The 17,040-nt window shown below is 34.2% G+C and overlaps 1 protein-coding gene across 34 annotated transcripts in view; it reads left to right on the forward strand.

Moving 5' to 3' along the window:
• PTPRD (protein tyrosine phosphatase receptor type D) overlaps positions 1–16,641 on the forward strand; it is a 1,154,377-nt gene extending 1,137,736 nt beyond the window's left edge. For all 34 annotated transcript variants that reach the window (XM_085567659.1, XM_085567666.1, XM_085567665.1 and 31 more), the window contains 5 exons: positions 434–560; positions 1,432–1,557; positions 5,976–6,130; positions 10,080–10,215; positions 12,607–16,641. In XM_085567659.1, the coding sequence (XP_085423785.1) occupies positions 434–560; positions 1,432–1,557; positions 5,976–6,130; positions 10,080–10,215; positions 12,607–12,675 (613 nt within the window). In that variant the 3' untranslated portion in view covers positions 12,676–16,641. The remainder of the gene's footprint in view (positions 1–433; positions 561–1,431; positions 1,558–5,975; positions 6,131–10,079; positions 10,216–12,606) is intronic.
• The last annotated feature ends 399 nt before the right edge of the window (positions 16,642–17,040 follow it).

Raw genomic sequence — 17,040 nt, forward strand, 5'->3', positions numbered from 1 at the left:
TTCTTCCTGCCTTACTTTTGCTGGAGGCATCAGACTGTTGAAATGAAGTTAATAAAGAAACTGCTCAATGCTATAATTCCTAAACTTAATAGATTGTTAGACAGTTATTTCTATAAAATGAACCAGCACAACTAAGTGTTTCTTAAGTGCTTTTTACAGCACACAAAATTGAGCAATTAGGGTTGCATTAAAATTTAAATAATAATGATAAAGTCATACATCATAATAGTAACAGAGTAATTTTCCTCTCAAAGTTCTAAAAATAAAAAGCCATAGTTTGATTAAACAATCATAATAAGGTTTTAATGTGCTCATTATTAACAGTATATACATTTTCTCTCTATATAATGTTTTTATATAAGCAAAGAACATGAGTATAAATCCACTTTTTTGCTTAAAATAATACTGTTAATCTACTTTTTTTTTTACATAGACAACAAAAAGCTTACATAGCTACACAGGGTCCTTTAGCAGAAACAACTGAAGACTTCTGGAGAATGCTCTGGGAACATAACTCTACAATTGTGGTCATGCTCACTAAACTACGAGAAATGGGCAGAGTAAGTACTGCTCTAATATTCCTTTACTAAAATGCTGGTTACAACAGCTCTTTTCATTAAAATATTTCATTCTTAGGAATATCTAAAGATGAGGATTTTGGTTCCTTCTCCTTTTGAAATAGGAGTGGCCTTCCTGGTGTAAGTTTTTCCAATCTGTTGATGTGTTGCAATGGACAAACTAAACATGATATGTTTTTGTGGGACACACTGAGATTCAGCAAGAGAGACCATTGCTGTCTACTGAAAAAGAAAACTTCACTTTTGCAGCATCTCCTTGTAAAAATGTTAAAAGAAAGTGTGGTATTTTTTAGGTCTAAATGTCTTCTTTGTGTTCTGTGCTGTACATTAAATTTTCATCCCCCAGTTTACAGTTCTAAACTCATTTCATTGGTACTCTGTCTCCTGGAAGGAACAAAGCAGTCTACTTTCCGGACAGGATTACATCAAGAGAAAGATGACATATGATGAGTGAAATCTGAGTTAGGCCATGTGTCTGATGGAAAAGAGATTATTCAGGACATGGCTAGTGGATGCTGAGATAGAGTTGTGACTGAGGCTGGGGGACTTGCTCCAACAAGCAAAAAGGAAGAAAACTGAATGTGGTATCAAGATTTAAATTGAGATAAAAATTCACCATTGAAAATTAGATTAAGGCTAGCTCTTGTTACTGATAGACAAAACTGAGCAGAAGTATAAGCAAGTTCAGATATAAGGCAACATTTTACTCTTCACCAACACAAGCAGCCCACATTCCTGTCACTATTGGCACTTTCCACGAATATTATATTTAGCTGAATAAAAAAGGCTTTATACCAGTTTATGGTAGTGCTCTCAAGTAATAGAAAATGTAATTTACTTTGTTATTTCATAGGAAAAATGCCATCAGTACTGGCCTGCAGAGCGCTCAGCCAGATATCAGTATTTTGTGGTAGATCCAATGGCAGAGTACAACATGCCACAGTATATTCTGAGGGAATTCAAGGTTACAGATGCAAGGGTAAGTCAATATAGCATTACATTTGTTCCCACAAGTTTAAAAGAAAATGTCTATGTCTTTCTTTTTTCTATGTTTGGGGGTTTTAGAATTTTTATTATTATTAAGAAAACTCTAGAGATATATTTTCTACAAGCAATAATAAGAAATCAGATGAAGTTATTTTTAAATAAATAGGATCTTTCCATAGGAATGATTGACTTTATTCAGCTCTAGCATCTGGGCAGCACAGTTTTATAGTTCCAAACTATTTGTGCCAAAATACATTAGATTATTTGAGGACTCTTTACTCATTTTTCTCATTTTCCCCTTGACCATTATTGGGTACAATTTTTGCAACATAGAGTGTTGTTTTGTTGTTTTGCACCACCCTTTAGGCTGAGTGAGTATGAAGGTTAATTTTCTGAGATTTTAAAACTGCAGAGCAAATGACATTCATAAGAAAAGCTGGACAAGCTTTGCACATTATAATTTGATTTTTCATGTAGCATATTTTTAGCTCTCTAGTATATCTGCAGAGTAGATACATGCAGCTGTGACCTTAGCATCCTCATTTTCATACTTCATTCCTTATCTGAATTCCTGAGTCCAAAACTGAATACTCATATAAGATTAAACATACATAAACTTTTAATATATATTTGGCATTTCTCAGACTTGATTTTTAACACTGTAGTCTGTGTGGCAGGAAAACATACTGTCAGCCTCCTTTTCTGTAGACACTGTGGAATAATACTAGTTCAAGCAAAATAGCAGGATGTAATGTCCAGGAATAATATGAGTGGCTACTCAGAGCTGCCTGTCAGCATCTGAAATATTAGATTTCCTCATGGTTAGCTAGACCACTGCTTTTAATGTGAACTTCAAGTAAAACTGGATAGTATTGTATCAAGTCATCATATGAACCTTTTGTTTGGCAAATGAGATTCAGGTGTAGATTTTTGTAAAGGCTCTGTAGACACATTTGAAATGTAGTAAGAATCAAGTAGACTCATTATCTTCTCTAGCTTATTTGTGCTTAAGAAAAGTGGAGAACAGGCTCCTAGCATCAGTCTTTAGACCCACATGCAAGCAAAGATAGTTAAATCCAATTTCACTGCAAATATCCTGATAGTTTTAATTGATTTTCTATTAAAAATCTGTCTCAGGTTGGAAGAGATATCATGTGTCATAGTTCACAAAGCTCTGATCACAAAATTACAGTTATAACAAAAAGCCATAGCTATAACCAAAGTATCCTCAAATATTGTATATTTTAAGAAAAGTCCTTTCAAGCCTTTGTACTGAAGTAGAATATTTAAGAAAGTCTGCTTACCTACAGCTGTCAAACCAGTAAAGGGGAAAATAATTAAATAATTAATTTACCAGAACTAATTTTATTTGATGTGATATTAATAAACATCTTTTGGAAAGCATTAAGCACATTGGAAGTCCTGATATAACACTGTACTATCACATGATGTTGCTTCTCAAATATTAAAAATCTGTTTATCTTGATGGTCCAAATTTTGTTAAACTCCTTAGCGAGCTGACAGCACCATCCTAAATTTTCTAGTTATGCTGGAAAACCATAACTCCTTTCAAATTTACTGGAAGAAGTGGGAAATACTTACAGAAAGATACATTATAGTTTTTTTCTAGTTAGGCTTTTGTGGCTGCCACACCCAGTAATTGAAATAGTTTGACTAAATTGTTGCACTCAAAGAAGACTAAATGCTGAAGTGATTGCAAATGTCCTCTCTCCCTTTCGCCTCCAAATCCATCTGTACTGTTACAATACCATCCATACTCTGGCAGAGTGAGGATAACGAGTCATTCCACAGGGACAAAAAATGAGGCACTGTACCTGTGTAGGCACCAGTAACAAGTGTCTGGTGTGGAACTCTCTTTTATTTCTGAAACTGAACTGTGAGTTGTTGTTAGGTGAAATTGACCTCTGTTACTGTTTCAAGTTATTGCTTCTAACTGTTTTGTACTCTCTCTGGAAACTCAAGAGGTTCGTATATTGGGCCAGTCTTATTTAAGGCTAAACTATTAATGATGGCTGTAAGAGAGTATTATCAATTCTAAAGTGTAATCAAAAGACAATTGAATATCCCCTGTGAGGAGGAAGAATAAATCCAAACGGTTGGCCACTAAATAGGATAAAACATTAAAAGCCCACTGTGCCACACAGGGATCTGAAAGCACTCATTTTGATAACTAATGGTGCAAACTGTCACAGTATTTGAAAGTAAAGATTTTAATAAAATTTGGCATTTGTATCTGGACTGCTGTTGGCAAGAATCTCATTAAAAGAAATCAACACTTTATAATGTCAGTAGCAGAGGGAGCTGTAAGAAATTGCAGATCAGTTCCCAAGATGCTTTAATGCTAGTCTAACATAGACTAAGTAACTTTAATTCTCTGCTCATTAAATAACAGAGGTTATTGTCATTTCACAGACTTGCATTGGAATACTGAGTTACTGAAATAATGAAACATACTAATAAAGTTGATACATACACACCAAAAAATAAATATTTACCATTAGATCTATTTATGACAGAGAAATGTGTTAAATTTCCAGTCCAGACAGACTGGACTTAAATAGATTAGTGTCTTCCTTACTTATTCTACATGGAAAAAGTTACTGTTATTTAGTGTAAGTCCTATCAGGGTCAGAAATTGCTGAAGGCTTTCCATCTCCTTAACAGCATGTTGCAAGTCAGATTTCAGGTTTTCTTTCATTACTTTAAAAGAATGGAAAGTTATTTTGAAGGGAATGAACCTGTACTTATGTCTTCTTGATAAATTTATATCATCTGCCTAAGTCTATCTGGATGATGCAATATCATTATGTTTTTTCGGAGGAAAAATGGGATTACAGAAACCATTATCAGAGATGTTTGTATTAACAAAATACCATTTTGGAAGTAAACATTTAGTTCTTTGTGTTGATGACCACAAGAAATCCAATTGGGTGAAAACTTTACATATTTGTTGGAGAAAAGGTTTTTACAGATACAGGCCACTAAATTGTCACAGTGGTCTAGTGGAAGTACACAGGATGGGTGTCCTCTCATGGAGTAGTTGCTGGCACACACACACACATTTTTTTCTGTTTTCCTCACTCATCTGAGACACAGGAGGCAAAATCCCACAGAACCTGAGGAAATTATTAGGGTTTCCTTTGGTTATATTTAAAATCACTTCTATATAATTTCAAAGGTCTGTAACAGCTGAATGCTTGTGGTCTAAAGAAAAAGAGACAAAGATTGTTCTTGCCTCTGGCATAACTTGCTGCTTTTTGATGGGAATCTCCAGTAATAATGTCAATTTTTCATGAGTTTTACTTAGAAGAAAGTTCAATTTTTCATGAGTTTCACTTAATAGAAGACCATTTTGAAGACATGACAAGGTAGGTGCTTAGAAAACATGATGTCTAGAGGCACTAGTTAACATCAGTAACTCATATTGCCATGATTTTGAACATTACAGTTGTGCAGATTGACAGTGTAAAAATCATCAATGTTTGAAAATGCAGAACAAATTTGCTTTATTCATTTGTATTACATTTTTCTGTGTCATGACTTTTTACATGTTAAATAGGCAGATAGCACAAGTTGGCACTTAGTAATTCCAATATCTTCATTATAAAAATAACTATGATGCTGTATTCTACACTTTAAAAAAATACTGTTTGTGTTCCTAACCACAGGAATTGAGACATTTCAATAGGCTTGTTTAGAGAAAGGAAGCCCTTCCTCTCAATTTTAACTAACTCCAAGATGTTAGTGAATTAAATGAACCATTACTGAAGGGAAATTTGTTAAACGACTGGCTTGTTTATCCATCTTCTTCCAGGAAGAATGTTCACCTTATAGAAAACAGCTTACTATTGAAGATAACATCTGCAAGGAGGGCAATGACTAAACAAGTCTTATCAGTAAAGATATTTCTCCTGTGAAGTAGTTGAGCATATCTCAGAAATAGAAAGTCAGATTAGATGACCTTATTCTACCTGATCTGTATGTAAAGGAATTTGTAGTCCACAGGATTCAAATCATAACATACCAAGAAAGTGGTATACCTTGGTGGGGTATATTCAATTATATATGAATGTTATATATATTCAGCTGCATATGTCTGTTATACCTTTGGCCTCAGTCACACTTTTTACACTAGCAGAATGCCAGACAACTCTCCTATGTAGTGTGAATGAGAATCCATGCCATATTGTCAATGGAACTCCTAATAATAGTTCTGGGCTGATACAAAAATTTTGATAGTAGTACTGCAGTTGAAAGAGTTTCCATAAATGCAATCTGAGCCATTCCCCAGCTCCTCTCAACATCCTTACTTTGTGATTGTCTTTATGATTATTTGCTGACCAATTTCAAGCCACAGCAATGATGCTTCATTTGTGTCTTTTATTAAAGGATGGTCAGTCCCGAACAGTGAGGCAGTTCCAGTTCACTGACTGGCCAGAACAAGGAGTGCCAAAGTCTGGAGAAGGATTTATTGATTTCATAGGCCAAGTACATAAAACAAAAGAGCAATTTGGTCAGGATGGACCAATTTCTGTTCATTGCAGGTAAGTAAACAAAGCTTAAAAACAAATTATATGCAGATTTGGTTTTTTTCTAAAGTTGATTGCTGATTGTGGTGAATGTGTGTTATTTAAACACACATTTCATAGGTGAACTGTTATATAATGTAATCAGAGGATCTAAAATGGAACAGCATGAACTGCTTTACGAAATGGGGACTGTTCTGTGACATTCCATTTATACAGAAATAATTCTTCAGAAATATGTGGAAACATGATTTTTTCACTTATAAATGCCTCTAATAGAGCATAAAAGCAGTCAGTACTGCAAACAGAAGGCACAAGAAGAGCCTTATCACAGACTGCTACATCTGATATTTTTTTAACTAGAAATTAAAAGTGAGGCTTTTACTTTGGTGGGAATTATTAGCTGCAAACAAGCTAGTTACACCTCGGTGGCTCATTAGTAGCAATCAAGATGAGGCAAAAAAAAAAAAAGGTAGTTATCTCAAAAAAGGGAATGGGATAGGAAGTGGTGTTTAGAAATTTTGTCTGTCAAAGAAATCATTGATGTTTGAGTTGATGAGTTCTAGCTTCAGAACTTAATGTTCATTTTTGATGTGATGACTACCCTCAATTCCTTTTCAATTGATATGCAGATGAAAATGGCTTGCATGGTGGTTTGAAATAATCCAGCATGGGCTTTTTAATATTCTTGTATTTTTTATTTATTTCTTCTGCAATATCCTAGAGTTTATAGCAGATGGCCAAAAATAATATCTTTATCTCTTATCTCTTATTTAATAAATTGTTTTCTATAAATGCCATTAGGATTTTAGATACTCATTTTTGTAATATGAAATTATTTTTGTAGATTAAATGTTATTATTTATATAACAGAGACGCAAAATACTGACACAAGTTGCAAGTCCTTACAAAAAGCCAAGTAGTGCCCCAATACTATCATGAAGAAAAATGAATGAGTTTACTAGAGCCTAGTAAACAGAGGGAGAGAAATTTTCATCTTTCCAATGTCGGGTAAACAGAAGTTGAGTTCTTTATGATCCTGTAATCTGAAAGACAGACAAAATAAATGCATTGGAATACTTGAATCCTACTTTTCTTGTGTGCCTAAAATTTTTTATAGGCTGCTAAGGAGAATAGCATTGCAGAGCACTGATTGGGATTCATTACACAAGGGAGATGAAGAACAACCCAGATAAGAATAAGCCTTATTCTTCAACATTAATGAGTTTTGAGAGGACAGGAGTTATAAGCAATATTTATGCCTTTATACTGATAAGAAAGCAAAGTGGTATTTTTCTTCTAGGTTCTTTGTACCATGTAGATTTGTCCACTTGTGACTACAGTGAATACTGCTTACAGGACATTATATATCCCTCTCAAATGGATGTGATCTTTCATAGTAAAATTATGGACTTTTATCATTGACTTTGCTAGAAACAAAGTCAAATGCAGTGTAACTAATCATGGCTTGGTTTTTAAATGTCTTTATCATTATTGTAATGACTATTTAGGGGCTGGTAATGCTAATCATCATTGCCAGTGTTAGTCAACTTAAATGAATAGGAAGTGTCCCTAGCAAATTAGTACATTTGTTTATTTCTTTCTGGAAAAAACACAAGATCCTGGATACCTATGCTTTCCTAGTCTCTGAGGGATTGTTGAAATAATGCCTCCAGTTTGTACCATGATGAGTTTTACAGTGAATTAAAACTCCTCTAGTGTCCCTTCCTTTGGGTCTTCTTTACACTCTATACAATTTTCACTTGTTTTATCTGTTACACAGTAAACATTCACAACCCACAATTCTAATTTTTTTTTTCAAAAGCAATTTTACAAATAGGTCAGTGTATTGAATTTAAAAATTTCTAGCCTCATGAGGTAGATACTTAAAACTATTTAAGAAGCAATGGGCTATTCATCTTGAAGCAAACTTTTCACTTAAATCAATATTAGATATTTATAGTCTTTTTATTCCAGGTTTTACCTCAAGACTGAGGAAGACCTTTTCCAGAATGTGGTCAAGATATATTTGTAATAATAAACTCTTCTCTCTTTGAAAAAAATCAAGACATCCACATAGTTCATTAAAGCATCTCAACTTCAGTTTCTAATCTAAATTACAAACCACAGGGAGTCATAATGCATCATGAAGGATTTCTTTACTCTAGAAATCCTAAGCATTTTTGGACAAGAATTGTTCCAATGTTAAAGTATGTTTGCCACTTTAAGAGGAACAGGATCAATTTCCTACAGGCTTTTCTCAAGACATTACACTTGAATTAGGATTTGCAAGCATTGAGATGTTTCCATATTAGTCTCTCTTCCTCATTAAGTCTCTCCTGGAGACACTGATTTTTAAGTACCCAAGACAACAAATAAATTTCTTCCTTTTGCTTGAGATTTCTGAGTAATTTCTTAAAAGTAACAAAGATTTCTCTAATGTATGATGTCAGAAACCCACTCACACATTTAGATTTTTTTTTTTTTAATATTCAAATGGCAGAGCAGGAGAATGTGAAATGGTAGTCTGCTTCCATTCTTCTGGTCATTTTCTGCGCTACTTAGATCACACTAAGGTCAGTGTGTCACTTAGTTTAGATCACAATATGGTCATCAGCTCTGTTCAAGCTCATTCCAACAAGCAGTTTCCAGGATTTTTCAGGATGTTTCTTAAGTACTAGCTGTCTAATTTACCTCATCAGGTACCTTACACTACAACTGCTTCAGATGTCCAGGACTGTTGTTACACCATATAGGTAAATCACCACTGACAACATGATATTCTGTCAAGTGCTGTGTCAGTTGTCCTTTGGCTTCAGCAATCTGAAGGCCCACAGTCCATGCAAAATTGATAAATTAATTGCATATGTCTAATAGCCCTAGAAGAGCTCTGACCTAGACCAAACACTAAAATACCCTCATACAAATTGAACATTCAATTTCCACATTAGTTTTATGAATTTGCTGGTTTCTGTCATAGTTCATATGAACATTCAAGAGTCATTCAGGATTTCCCTGTTGTTCATACTGTTCCATTCATCTGTCTGGTGAATAGGTCTCACAAATATTCAGCTTTCCAAGGTTATTTGGCTAGAGAAAACCTTGTGATATTATTACATCAACAGTGAGATGACGAGGTGCTTGGTTTCCATCCACAGAAGTTCGGACTTAGAAAGTTTTCTGTGTAGTTACCTGTCTCTTCTGCAAAAGATAATCCTCATGAATAAGTGATTGTTTAATTTTAAAAGCTGATAGCTATTGGTTTTACTGATGGTGTAGAATTTCCATCACTTCTTGAGGGTTAAAGCTAATAGCAGAAACCCAGGATAGAACAGAGAGCAAACAAACCACATATATACTCAAAGATTTTTGAGACGAATATAGACAAACATGGTAAAAGTAAAGATCCAAACTGCCAGACTTGAATAAGACCTGAATTGAGATTTTTCTCTGTCCATTATTTGAATTGGAGGATGTATGAACAAGTTCAATATTAAATGAAGATCCATACTTCTAACTTGAAGTAGAAGGTAAAATAACACAGTGAAGATGCACAAAACAGGGCATATACATGACAAACTAAAGTAAAGCAAGCAGTAAAATGCATTTTGGCTTCATTTTCTTGTGTCAGTATCATTGTTGGTTATTGGCAACAAATGTTAATATTTGCCTTCACCATGCACTCATTATTGTATATCTGGATGAACAAACTACATCACTTTGCAGGCAAGGCTTGAGAGTCTGGATACACTCAGTACATGTAAGGTTAGCTTGAGTGCTGTTATTCTTTAGAATGCAATGTGGTAATTTGCTGTGGAATTTTGCTTAGTGAGCCTTTCTCCATATAGAAATTTATACACATATGGTGTGTTGTAACCACAAAGAATTTGTCAGCCAATTCTTTCAGCATTAACTGTCAATTAACATTTGGGTTTTCCTTTTATATTATCTTCATTTTCTTCAACAGTGCGGGTGTTGGAAGGACTGGAGTATTCATAACCCTGAGCATTGTGTTAGAAAGAATGAGATATGAAGGTGTTGTAGACATCTTCCAGACTGTCAAAATGTTAAGGACACAGCGGCCAGCCATGGTACAGACAGAGGTGAGCAAAACAGTATCCTTATGCAATGGTGATGGAAAAGAAGTGGTATTTAGACAAGCAAAAATATGCACAGTTAGAGACTGTGTAAAACATGTTTACAGTTATATCTGAAGCTATATATTGGCCCTGTGACTACAGGGTAAAATCTGCCATGAAGGTATTGCAAGGACAGTTTCCTGTTATTGCAGTAGTTACTGCAAGGTGAGGAAGAAAAAGAAATCATTTCCATAGTGGATCCTAAATTATGGTAGTTAAGAAAATCCATTTGTGAATCATCACACATTTTTATTTCATCCTTGTTCCCTGTCAGAAACATGTGGTATTAAAGAAGCAGGCAAATTGTGTCTGCAGGTGGATCCACTGACTTTTTTTTTTCCCCTGGGAGCAATGTCTTGATTTTGTCTGCAGACTGACACTGTATTATTTTCATGTTTTTTTATATCACTAAGCAAATGGCTCTTTGGCCTGAATATCATAGTGGTAAATTCAGGATAACTATAGTGTAAATAATTTCTATGCTATTAAGTGTAGCATAGAAAAATAAAGAAAGTTATAAGGTGTATAGACCAGTTACCTGGGCCTGTGTGCTTGGAAATCTGTCATGTCATAAAGAATGCTTAAACATTATCAGTTAATGTGCTTGATTTTTGCCTTAATTTCTGAGCAGAAGACCTGGACTAAGCAAGAGTCAATAAGTTAGGAGAACCAACAAAAAGGGCAAGAGTGAGGAAACATTTTAGATCACACATTTATTTAGTATAATTTGATTGACACTGGCCTTTAAATCAAGTCCATGAAATTTAAGATGGTTCCCGAGAGTTTGCTATTTTCCACAAAAAAATTAAACTTGTTCAGTAGAAGCTAGGTAGTTTTACTTCTAAGAAGACTTCATAAAAGCTTATAAGAAAAATACAGATATTTATTTTTAATCTTGTCAGTCAGCCAAGTAAATCACTGTGACCATACTGGAGAGTTAATTCCATTTCTTTTCCATTACCATCATTCTTCTGGATAAGCAAAATGAAAAATGACTGCTTTCTGTCATTTTCGCTCAAAGAAATAACTAAAGTATACAGAAAACTATGCTTCTTTGAGCCCACCTGACAAATGCAGAGTTCAATTCTGCAATATATGCTCCCTCCCCCTGCTTTGATTTATTTCTGTATGCTACCCTTCATCCCCACTGCTGAAAGCAAAGGTGTTCTGTACACATTTCTTCCAGGATTCTGTGGCAAACAAATCTCTCATTCAGTGTTATAAACTGCCAGGAAACCTAATCCTTATTAAACAAAGAACTTCCATGTGGACCACACATACACTTAAAATTCAGACATATTTGTAATGTATTCTGCCACTTTTCTAATTATTCCAACTAACAGAAATGAACTATGAGTAATCATACCACCTCAGTGAAGCAAATATCTGATTAGCTTCCTGGCCTCCGAAAGAATTTTAATTGTGATCTTAACTGCAACCTATGCAGTTACCACATAGCACTATCAGAAAAATAAAAAGGCATCCCTGGTATTTTTGAGCAATTTATTTTATGGGGTTTTTTTATTTTATTTTTTACTTTTTACCATTTAAACCAAGAATGGCAGATGGAAATAAATACGTAGATGTGCCATTTTAGTGTAAGTGTTCAACATAGCGTAAATGTGCAAAAGGAAGGCTTTATAGAGGTGAGAATAACACAAAATTACAAATGTTGGATTCATCTGAGGTATAAGAAAATTTCTCACCACACTAAACTTCTGTCTGCTTCTATGTATAGGTTGAAATGTAGTCTGTTTTATGTGAATAAGGTCCTTTAGCACCATTTATCTCCTTAGGTCCTTTTCTTGCCACAGGCCTAGGTATATTCACATCTTCATCAAAGCCTTTATTACTGAAAGGTTGGGATTCCCTTTGCCTTCTTTACATGATTTTTAATCCGATGGTTTTCCATACAGAATTCCATATTCAAGCTGTGATGGACTTTTTTTACTTAGTGTGTTGTATTGGCTGTAGAATTAATTGTTTATTTTGCTACTTATTTTCAAATATGTGGGGAGAAAGCATCCTAGCATGTTCCTATCAGAAGAAAGCTTTATGTTGATATTGTTTTAATCCAGAATAACAGACTCTCAGTAGGTGGGTATATAGTCTCTGCACAAAATGAATCTGCATTCTGTGGAAAATGTTGTTGCATTAAATGAGTGTCTGTCTTCATCTGTTGTAACTCAGAGTGATTTTCTGTTGGTGTCAGCAAGTGAATATTGCTGAACTGCAGATGCCTCTGCAGTATATTTGTCTGTAGCTACAAAATATTCACTAGTATTTGAAAGAAAGTAGAAACCAACCAACAAGCTGACTTTTTGATGCATTTGTTTTCTATTTTTCTTTCTCTAGGATCAATACCAGTTCTGCTATCGAGCCGCACTGGAGTATCTGGGCAGCTTTGATCACTATGCAACATAAAAACCCATTGTGGATTTTTATTGCAGGCCCTTTAAGATCCAGAGAGCCGCTTCTGAGCCATACAATGTGCTTTAGAAGTACTTCTTAACTCTTAGCTAAGGAGCAATTATTGGGGATATATAAAATAAAAAATAATAAAAAAAAAAAAAACAAATGAACAAAGTATTGGGGATATATAAAACAAAAAAACAACAAAAAAAAACCCCACCCAACAAGAAGTATTCCATGTGGACCAAGAATTCACAGTTTAATAACCTAACCATAATAAAAGAATCCTGACCACTGAGGCGTCTGAAGGATCTCATTTACAGATACCTCAAGGGTTCGACATTGGTTGAAGTTAAAGGGAAGAGGAAATTTAATCAGAAAGAGTGATCATCTTATTCAGGATTACATTATTTTGCAAAGAGGAGTTTTGAGAACTGCAGTTCAGTGCAAGATGTTTGTGGCAAGGTTGGGTTCTGGCTTCTCAAACAAAGCAGACTCTTTACTTCAACATCACCGTTTCCCATAATACTGCTCATCATAACACTTAAGGGAAAATGTGGGAATGTTTAAAAAGAAAGTCCTTGACTTAGTTTTTTAGTATTGTAAAGATACTGCTGACCTGTGCTTCATTTTTAACTGTGTAAACTTTTTCCTTTTTTTAACAAGAGTTTATCATTCAATGAAGTGAATTAAAGAAAAGGTTGCATAACTGTTAATATTTTGGTTTAAAACTGTAGATTTTTTTTTAAGCTGTAGAACTGTTATCTGTAATATTGTGCTGTAGAAATGTTAGATACTTTGAAAATTTGCACATTTTTGTGCAGTCCTACAGTACCACAGTCTTGTTAGATATGAATTTTGTAGCTTTATTTGGGTTTTTTTCCTTTAAGAAAATATTCATTGTAATCAGTTACATCAAAATGGGGCTTTTGGTTTATTTTGGAATCAACAGGGAGGCGCAAAGTATAAAGATGCTGCTAGCACATACACACACACGCACACATATGCACATGCACACTCACACCCTCTCTTTTATATATATATATATATATGTATTACTGTCTACCCTTTTTTGACTCTGTATAGTTGCAGAGAATACAGATGGATTCAGATGCAGTTTCACACACATGCACATAAACATAGCAATCCTTACATACCTGGATTTATGAATGCATTGGGAAAGTTTTTCCACATACTACAATTATATCAAACTACAATTTGATCATCCCTGCATTTTTAAGATCCATAAACTTCTGTTTCAAAGGGAAGTGAGGAATGCACATCATTGATATTTGAATGCCATTTCTATCCCAAATAATATTTCTATCCACATTTCCACTTGAACACACACACATATGCACACATACAGAGCACACACATGCACACACGCACACAGAGTATGTGATTTAGGCTTCAAGTGAAGTTCAATATTTGTAACACTATAGTGCAATAAGAAATCATATTATTAAATGTAGGAGGTGTGCATGTGGGAAAGGTCAGTGCATATCCCTTTAGGAGGGGAGAATGTTGTAATATACTAGGTATTAAGATGTTTTAAAATTGTATTCAATAGTATACTGTCTATAGTGTGCGCTATATAATTTACATTTATCGTATGTAACAGGGCAAAGCCAAACACACATTGCTCTGTGAAATCAAACATTTTGTGGCATATAGCATTGTTTGGGGATGCTGGGGTTTATTTTAATTTTACATTTAGAGTGCCTTATATTTGATGCCTATTTTGAATAGTATTTCTTTAAGTTAGCCTTCATTTGTATTTAGTTTAGTTCGTTTATATCTCTGTTGTTCTTTTCAAACATTTTAATACATGTACCAGACAATTTTGAAAAATATGCATTTCCAGTTTCTAATCAAGTATGGATGGTAATAAATGATAACCTAAAACACATAGGTAGTCAAGGCCCTTTATCTTTCCATATTTCTAATAAGAGAATAACCTACAAGTTGGAAATCTATTTCTGGTTGGCTTTTCAAACCCACTTTGTCACTGGTTTTAGTGTTATCTGTCATTGCCAAGCTGCAGCAGCAGAGTAGCAGTAGTTGACATCAGCAGTGCTTCTGCATCTTCTTTTTTTTTTTTTTTTTTTTCCTTTTTCTGTTTCTTTTTTATTTTTTTTTCAAATTTATATCTGGCCAAGTCCTACTCATTCACTTGTGTCAACAGATTGCTAAAGTCAAACCCTTGCTTTCAGTGGGAAGGTTCATAGGTTTATGCAAGGCTAGCAAGCCTGAGCCCACATGACATATTGGAGATTGACAGATTTTATTCCAGGAAAAAGGAAAATTCTCTAAACAGCACAAAGTACTTTTTGAGACTCTTTCTAGAATGCCATTTACATTGACCTTGGTCACCATGTGTTCTGCCGTTGTTAGTACATCAGGATCAAAGGATGCTTTCTTTGGGGTTTCAAATAGGAGCATTGCTGTGGCTTCTCCATGTGGCCTCAACATTTTTAGTTTTTCTTCCAATTTCCCCACTCCTATGAGAAATAAAAATAAGAAAGACCAAACTCCAGCAATTGTATTTGAGCACTTTTGTAATGAAAAAAACCCAAACCAAAAAAAATCAAAACAGAAATATAACTCTCTCTCTCTCTCTCTCTCTCTCTCTCTCTATATATATATATATATATATGGAATAGAAGTATTATAGAAGGCTACCTCAGAATGAGATTCTATAATTTACATCTGAACCAGAGAAGAATGTGCACTGTGTTTGTTTCTTTTCTTCTTTCTTGGTTTATATGTTGAAATAATTATTGAAATGCCAGGTTATATATTGTGGTCATATTCTTCAACTAAAATACAGAAAATCAGAAATAGAAAAAAAAGTGTCATTTCAAAAACATAGACTAAGGTACGTTCCTGCACACTAAATCTGTACAAAGATCAGTGCATTTTCCATAGCAGACTGTCTTGAAAACTCCAACAAAAATAAAGGAGTAAAAGAAATACAAAAAAGCAGAGCCAATTTGTGAGAAAAACTGTTGTACAACTGAGTACTTCTTTCAGGGTTTTGTTTCTTATGATAGGTCTTAGCATCATTGATGTGCATTCCACTTTCTGTATTCTAATATATGCATCTACAGTTAATTTAAATTGTGAGCATTTTTGTCTACATACATCATACATTTCCAAGCTTAAAATTGGTTTCATCAGCATAACCAGTACGGTGCTATTATTTACGTTTCTATGTGTAGTTATGTCTAATTTTGTAATTAGTTGCAATGGGGAAAAAAACACAAAATATATAAAAATGATTTATACAAAACTTTAATTTAGCTCTTTTTTTAAAAATTTATTTGAGTGGTTAGATAGTGGAGAAGATGGCTGGGGAAAGGAGTGACCTTCTAAGGAGATTTGCACTTTCTATATATACCTTTGTACTATGCACTGCCCTATTGATTCTACACCCAATAATAATTTGAACCCATCTGTAAGAAATTGCCTACAAAATCCACTTGTATGTATTTAAAAGACACAGAACATGTATAAAAAAGCAACTGGTTTTTTTTTTCCTTTTATTCTCTCCCATTTTTATTTATGTTTCTTTTTCTTCTTTTTTTTTTTTTTATTTTTTTTCCCCTTGGTGCCCTGATACTCCACAGATATCAGAAGGCTGCAGGTCTCATTATAACCATCCGTTATGTGGCTTTGCCATTCAAGCTTGGAGTGTCTTTACAAAGATAATAAAAACTTGTGTTCTTTGCTCTTGTTTTGGATGCATAGACTGAAAAACTTTAAAAATTTACCTTGTAAAATGGCTTGTTAAAAAAGATACAATTACCTCTAATTAGTAGTACGCATAAATGTTTTACAGAATGAAAGGCGTGCTTTTTATTTTCTTACTTCGTTACATTGGTGGCAAAAGGAAGTCTGTATGAAAATCAGTTCTTTGCTGACACAAGTTCCATTTGTTACAGATGAATTCTAATAAAATGTCAGTGTTATGCAGCCCTGGTCTTCTTTCTTAAGCAGTACTTTTGAAATCAAAACTTGTTTGGTCCCTCTTGGTGATAAAGGAGTTTAATTGAAACTACAAAGCAGTCATTAATCTTCTTAACTAGCTGCTGGACAGTGGAAAATGCATTCTTAGGTTAGCAAATATATATCATCTTCAGCAGCAAGCTTTGAGCCAGCACAGGCAAACCCTTTGCCATAATTTCTCATCATTTCATGAGTTTAATTGAAATTACCACACTTTACATGCCTCTGGAGTTCCCCTTTGTGCTTTAGAAATGTATCACTACACTGAGAAAATAGATTCCACTCCATTGATAGGTGCAACTCAAAGAGGGTAAAATATCCACACGTATGAGGTAAATTGTACATTTTTAATTTCTGCAGATTTGG

The sequence above is a fragment of the Lonchura striata genome, chromosome Z (genome assembly GCF_050655825.1).
Source record: "Lonchura striata isolate lonStrDom1 chromosome Z, ASM5065582v1, whole genome shotgun sequence".
NCBI classification, from domain to species: Eukaryota; Metazoa; Chordata; class Aves; order Passeriformes; family Estrildidae; genus Lonchura; species Lonchura striata.